Consider the following 7,781-nt stretch of genomic DNA (forward strand, 5'->3'; position numbering starts at 1 on the left):
TATTCAGTTGAATGCAGGTAAATCGGAGATAACATAAAGTGGAATCTAAAATCTGATTTTAAAAGGAATGATAGCAAGACAAAAAATTGTAATACCAAAATAAGTTTTCTTCAAATGCATATAGAAGGGCAATGGCTGCAATTTATTTATGTATTATCTCACTCTGGAATGCCAAACTTTGTGTTTTGTTTGTTTGTTTGTTTTTTGAGACCCTGTCTTGGGTTTATTTTTACAAACAGCACAGGAGGACACTAGCCCCACACAGACAGCAGACCAGGGGTCATACCAGTCCTTCTGCCCTTGCATTGGCAGGCACAGGCTGTTACTAGGGAGCTTTTGCGGGGGGCTGGGCACCTTTGAGAGGAGCCTGAGCCGGAACTGGGGCTGCAGGTGTGGCCTGGGCCTTGGGCTTGGCTTGGGCCTGGGCCTTAGGCTTGGCTTGGGCCTGGGCCTTGGGCTTGGCTTGGGCTTGGGCCTTGGGCTTGGTTTCAGCCTGGGCCTTGCTCTTGCTCTTGATTTGAGCTTGAGCTTGGGACTTGATTTGAGCCTTGACCTTACCCTTGATTTGGGGCTCAGTCTTGGCCTTTGCCTTGGTCTGTGGCCAGGACAGCCTGAGACCCCTAGCAATGCGGGCACGGGCATGCCTTCCAAGCTTGGGGTGGGCAATGTAGGCAAGTCGATCAAGCTTCTGGCTGGCACCCTTTGGGATCGTGGGCTTTACTTCCTTAGACTGGACCAGGGCCTTGATAGCTTCAGCATGTGCAGCCATAGCCTTGGCGTTGTTGGCCTGCATCTTCTTCAGGCCCTTCTTGTTGTGCTTCTTGGCAAAACGTATGTTCCTCAGGAACTTGGGGTCCACCTCTTTCAGAGCCTTGCATCTTTGTGATCGCAATTTCTTGATGCCATTTCTGTGCCATTTTCGGGATTGGTTGTGCATGGTGTGGTTCTTGGACTTGGCCATGTCTGCACCGTAACCCATGGCTGGCGAAGCGCCTGGGACCACAAAGAGCTGGAATGCCAAACTTTGTAAGGAGTATCATTTAACTTTCTTTAATGGACTTCTACTTATTCATACTATGAAACTCTAATTGTATCATCTCACATTTTCATTTCATTTATTTCCTTTTAATGACCTCCTTCCTTATAATTATTCTTCAAAGCCTTTTTTACATTGTCTCCTATTATGTGTTCATTAGTTCAGTTAACATGGCTGGAGAAGAAATTAAAACATACTGTCAAGTGTCATTTTCTTTTTTAAAATTTTTATTTATTTGACACACAGAGTCACAGAGAACGAGGGAGAGACAGACACAGAGCTCCTCTGTCTGCTGCTGTATTTCCAAATGACTGCAGTTGCTTTCAGGGCCAGGTGGAAACCAGGAGCCTGGGAACTCTGTCTCCCACGTGGATGACAGGGGCCCAAAACGTGGGGCATCTGCTGCCTTCCCAGATGCATTAGCAGGAGCTGGGAAAGAAGCTCCCGTGGATCAGCACTCACATGGATTGCTGGCATCACAGGCAGCAGATGAGCTCGCTCCATCAAATGCCAGCCCTGTGTGTTATTTCCAGCTAAGCACACAATGCGCCCCTCACTCCTATCCATCTCCCATTCTCTTGGATGATCACCTTTCATCTCCAGTCCAACCTCCAACCAGTCTGTTCTGTTCTCACTCAAAGATGATGACTGTGCTTGCTGTTTCCCTGATAAAAGAAAACAAGTCTAAGAAGATGCCTCCCAGTTTCCACAGCCACAATTATCCTGCGTTTATTCTCTGTGTATTTTTCTCCGTAGCACCAGTCATCACCAATATGCTATGTTTTCCTTAAGCATTTTGTTTATTGTATGTTCTTTTCTCTCTCGAGCTCTTAAAAGTCCCAAGTGGGCCAAAACATACTGTTATTTGTGTCTGTGTCTCTATCATTTACAACACAATGCCTGGCAAGTAAAAGATATAATAAATATTATGTGTATGTGCCTATGTGTATCTACACCTTGCATTAAATAATATAAGGAGGGAATTTGTATAATCTTTGTTTTACAAATGATAAAACTAAGGTTTGGATTGCTTAAGTAACTTTCCCAAGGCCACTGTGCAACAAGTAATGGAACCAGATGTGCAGCTCATTTCTGTCTAAACTCAAAGCTTAAGTACATATCAAAATAATACTAAAATGTGAGTTATAATAGTCTGAATTTTGGCGATAGTGCCCTAGAATATCCTTGGAGATTTGTGAAGCTCTACCTTCTTAGACACACAACAATAAAACTAAAACCTGGCCTTAACAATGCCCGTAGCTGGACAAGCACTGCCATTCTAGTGCTCGGAGCATGCTCCATCATACGGTTCTTCAAATTCTGCTTGTTCTAAGGATAGGACCTTTGGACATCCGTTCTCCCTCCCTCCCTCCCTCTCTCTCTCTCTCTCTCTCTCTCTCTCTCTCTTATTATTCTAAGTCATCTCAACTAGAATTCTTTCCTATATCCTTTTAAATCAGCTCTGTCACATATCTGTTGTAGAGCACTTATTTAAATTACAAAGTGGAAGGAGACATTGCATCTGTGTTCCAGTTGCTTCAGACTCCCCAGCCAATTATCAGCTCCTTACTGCTTACCAGTCCTTACATATTCTATACAGGTACACAGCTACACACTTGTCACTTGACAATTATAACTAGCACTCTTTGAGCAGTCGCTGCCAAACATTGTTCTAAGTTATTACATATGTTAATTAATTCAATCCTCACAATCCTGTGAGAACAGGTACTATTATTATCCCCAATTTTCAAATGAGAAAGTGAGGTACAGAAAAACTTGTCAAAGTCACACAGCTAGTGATCATTTGAGCTGGGATTTAAATCCAGATGGCCTGGCTCAGAGAGACTTAAGTAAGAGAGACGACTTTTCAGCTAGTGATTTGCACATGCACCATAAATATTGGCTTAATTTTAAGAGCTGATTCACAGCATTTAAAATATATATTACAAAAAGTTAATGAGGAGACTAGAGGAATAAATGTCACCTTGTAGTATCTCATCTGGCTATCTGATGGCAAAAGCAGCTTATTATAATTATAAGCTTTATGTATGTTGCCTATTAGAAGAAATCATAAAGGGCCCATTAAGGTTAATTGTATGAAATTAAGACAGACTTTGCATTTCATATCATGACATAAAAGATGACATGTACCAAGGCTAAATTTTTAAAAATGTTTTTAAGATTAAATAGAAAGCCTGACTGCGTAGAAACACACTGTAAGTCTATTATAGAAGAAGTGTTCCAGTGGGAGAGCAAAATCAATGTGAATTTTCCAGGTGTGAGATTATCTGTATATGTTGATGTGAAACTTCAATTTCACAACTTTTCCTCATCTGCTGGCTGACTGCAGGACACAGTGCTGCCATCTTCCCTAAAGGCCTGCATGACAATCACTAAGATTTGAGAGGCAGTGATCTGCAGAGAAGGCAAAGCAGCTATGCGATAAATGGAAATTATGGGCACATACTGCTTTTTTAAATTATTTATTTGAAAGGCAGTATTTCAGAGAGGCAGAGAGAGAGAGAGAGAGAGAGAGAGAGAGAGAGAGAGAGGGAGAGGTCCTCATCTGCTGGTTCACTCCACAGTTGGCCACAATGGTCAGAGCTGCACCAGTCCGAAGCCCAGGAGCTTCTTCTGGATCTCCCACGTTGGTGCAGGGGCCCAAGGGCTTGGGTCATCTTCTTCTGCTTTCCCAGGCCATAGCAGAGAGCTGGATCAGAGGTGGAACAGCTGGGACTCAAAACGGCGCCCATATGGGATGCTGGCACTGCAGGTGGTGGCCCCACCTGCTACACCACAGCGCCAGCCCTAACAAGTACTGATTTTAAAAGAAGAATACAATTTGAAAACAAAGCTAGAAAGTCACTTTCCAAATATTCCTATAATGATATAACTTTTAGCATGTGACTGATAGGAATTTTCCTGCCATTATTTACATTAGACATGGTCTTTCTTTAATAATGAATTTTAGTATTATTTATGGAAGTCATTTGACCCACAACAAAAGTATTTTATAAAAATTATAATTAAGTAAATAATCATCATTTTATCTTTTGTAACTTACTCTTCTTTTAATTTCTTGGATGAATAAAGAGGAAAAGAATACATTTATTAAAAACTCAATATCGCCACTAAGTCTTAATTGGCTAATATTTTAAAATGGTATACTACCTGTATTTCAGAAGCATATGTGTTAAATAGAACAAATCCTCCTGGAGTCTCTGCTTGTCCTTCAGGCTCTGCTGTCCAGGAAGTTCCTCTCAGGTCATTGGGTGTGCCTGCTTTTCTGCCATTGCCCATGGCCAATGTGCACAAGCTTTATTAAGTAGGACAATATACAGTGAGCATTGGGTCAGCAGGCTTTCGCTAATGTGGCCTTTCAAATCTGGCAATGTGGAAGACACTGTCTCAATCCTGCTCTTTATTTTTTGTAAAAGAATAGCCACATGAAAAACCTCAAGGCACACTCCGTGAGTTGCAAAAAAAGACTTTTTGAATGTTAGGTCCTGTTGGACATGAGGTCAGTGGCAATTCATGCCTCTCCCTGTACCACTGGGGGCACTGCTGCCACCACTCCTGAGTATTTAGAAAGGATCCCTGTTCGGCCTCAGAGAGTCCTGAAGCAGTAGACAGAGGTAAAAGTAAAAGAAGCAGCTACTTGTCTGGAAGAATAGATATGTAGAGCATGGATTTGTGTGTGTGTCCAACATAAAGGAAAACTAGTAGCACAATATTTTACTTATTAAAGGTTTATATTATAATTTTGGGGCTGCCTATTTTTGCCTTGGTGTTATTTTAACTTTTCATTGAAAGTCTAGATTTAGAGCCTAAAGCTAGACTAGTTTAATAACTTGGAGAAAGTACCTTCCATCTTCTATGACTATAAATAGAGCAATCCCCTTGAAATTTATACTAGACTATTTGTTTGAAGGTAAACTCATTATGTAATAATAATCACACTTAATGTTTGCTTTACTCCAGGTAATATTCTAAGTATTTTCATGTATTTTCTTATTTAATCTTGTAACAGATACTAAACTATAGGAAATACTATTGTCACCATTTTGTAGATGACTATACCATGACACGAATAGATTAATTTTACTATTCGAGATAATGCACTTAGCAAGTGCTAATGCCTGGATTTGCACACAGGCTATTATTTTATGTACTTAGGAGAGTATTAAATATTGTAGACAATTTGTATTACTAGTATAGAAAGCAGCCTCTTTCCAACTATAAGCAATTTTTTTCCTTTTAAATAAAGCATTTATTTAAATCAAAACTGTAATCATATCATTCAAGAGTAGTTAAAATTTATATTGGAAATAGCCTTGAAATAATTTACATTAAAATACAGACTATCCTGATGTGCTTCTTGCTTTATAAGCTCAGTAACAATTATTTGTAGAAGAACACAATTTGATGGCATGTTGTTGAAATCTGTGTTACTAGACTATTGCAAAACAAAGTCTGATTACAGCAGAGGACCATGCACTTCTCTAGAAAAGAGGGTGTGGTGCTGAGCAATCCAAGCACTGTGCTAAACCTGAAATGCAAGCACCCCTTGGGCCTGATCAGTTGTGCCATACAAAGAGAAGACATAGAGATTCCTAAGTTCACGCCCTAAATCAAAATCTGTTCAAGACGACTGGGGAAAAACCATCAAATTTGTTGTCCTGACCAATAAATCTGTCTTACCATTCTATCTTTCCCCTTCATGTTTCAGTCATAAAACTGGCTGATGGTAGCATATCAATGTTCCATGCCTTGTTAGGGCTGCTGTCTGGCTGTTGTTAAACTAGACATTTATCAGATTGGTCATTCAACAAATATTTATAATATTTATGAAACAAAAATTTAATGCATGACTATGTTTATAGGCTTTGGATTTTCAGTATGCTACCACTCTTTTGTATTGATAAATAAATGGATATGTGAATTATGATTGCTTAATCATAATCTGTGCTGAATACCCTGAGTGTTTAGCTGCGTCCTCAAACCTTATGAACATTTAACCAAACTAAAGGGAGGAGAGCAACCATGCAGATTGTGACAAATGTATTGATATGAGATGTTAAGGAGAGGGGGAGGGGAAATTGGATGTAGTTTATAGGTTGAGATGAATATGCTATATTAATATAAGCTGTTAACAATAGGAGAAGCTGAGTTCAAGGTGTATAAGAACTCTTTGAAGTAGCTTACAAATCTCTGTTTTGTGAACTTAAAATGTTTCTAGTATCATTTTCCTGCTACCTATATACACTCTTTAGCATCCCCTTTAGTGAACATCGGATGATTAATTCTGAGGACTATTTTATACCTTATGGTAAATTTATTTAATCTTCAATTTGAATAATATTTCCCTGGATAGAGAATTATAAGCTATCAGTTGTTTTCTTTCATCATATTATCTTCTGGATTCCATCATTGGTGTTAAAAAATCAGCTATAAGTCTAATAGTTGTTCTTTGAAGGTAGTCTGTATTTTTCTCTGGTTGTCATGAGGGTTTTATGTCTTCAATTTCCAGCTGTTTTCTCTGATATTCATGGGTACAGCATTCTTTATATTTTCTCTATTATTATTGGATGTATGTGGACTGATGTATTTCACTAACCTGGAAAATTCATGTATCTTTTTTCAAATGGCTTTTCTCTTTTTTCTTTTAAAAAATTTATTGATGTAAAGAGAACAGATCTCATGTATTTCATAGGTACAATTTAAAAAGGTAATCATATTTCACTCTCCTTCCCTCTTACTCTCCCTCAGTGTTTCTCCTTCCTTTTTTTTCTGTTTAATTTTTACAAAGTCATAATTTTAGTACATTCTATAATCACAGGCATAATGTACCACTAGCTATAATATTCAACAAGTAAAATATAGAAATACCACAGCTCCACAGGACTATAAAAAGGTCTAAAAACAGCAATCAAGTCACAGATGTCAATTTTGTTCATATACTTTTTTTATTCCATATTTACTACATATCAGAAAAATAAGTAATATTTGTCTGTTGGGGACTGGCTTATTTCATTAAGCATAATAGTTTCCAGTTGCATTTATTTTGTTGCAAAAGGCATGATTGCATTTGTTTTTATGACTGAATAGTATTCCATAGTGTCTATATGCCACATTTTCTTTATCCAGTCATCAGTTGATGTACATCTGGTTTGATCCCATAGCTTAGCTATTGTGAATTGAGCTGCAATAAACATAGGGATACAGGTAACTCTTTCATATGATGATTTAATTTTGTCTATGTAAATTCCTAGGAGTGGAATGGTTGGGTCATATGGTAGATCTATTATCATATTTCTGAGGAATCTCTATACTGTCTTTCATAATAGTTACATTGGTTTACATCCCCACCAATAGTATATTAGGGTTCCTTTTTCCAGACATCCTCAGCAGCATTTGTCATTTTCTTGGTGTTTGGTTGATAACCATTCCCACTGGGATGAGGTAAAACCTCACTGTGTCTCAGGAATTTTTTTAAGCATGATAACAAGCCCATTGTCTGTTGACCACCCTGGAGCTATGAAATGGTTAACTGTGGTTATTTCTGAAGGACTGTCCAGTGGGTTGGACTATGTCCTATATCATGATGTTTTCTTCATAAAATCCTAGAAGGCTGTGATGTACATATATAGTTTGGAAGCTGGCAGAGAAAAAATGGGCAGATAACTTATATAGTTGATGGAAACTCTAAAGAAAGAAACTATCGGGCTGGCGCCGTGGCTCACTT

At 38.6% G+C, this 7,781-nt stretch overlaps 1 protein-coding gene across 1 annotated transcript; it reads right to left on the bottom strand.

The window, feature by feature from the left end:
• Nucleotides 1-325: 325 nt before the first annotated feature.
• Nucleotides 326-964, bottom strand: LOC133764643 (large ribosomal subunit protein eL29-like). Its single transcript, XM_062198317.1, has 2 exons — nucleotides 590-964; nucleotides 326-445 (listed from the first exon to the last, which is right to left on the bottom strand). Exons 1-2 carry the CDS (start codon nucleotides 959-961, stop codon nucleotides 326-328), a joined length of 492 nt encoding a protein of 163 aa, XP_062054301.1. The 5' UTR covers nucleotides 962-964.
• Between the last annotated feature and the right edge of the window lie 6,817 nt (nucleotides 965-7,781).

Source organism: Lepus europaeus, chromosome 7 (assembly GCF_033115175.1).
Source record: "Lepus europaeus isolate LE1 chromosome 7, mLepTim1.pri, whole genome shotgun sequence".
Taxonomy (NCBI): domain Eukaryota; kingdom Metazoa; phylum Chordata; class Mammalia; order Lagomorpha; family Leporidae; genus Lepus; species Lepus europaeus.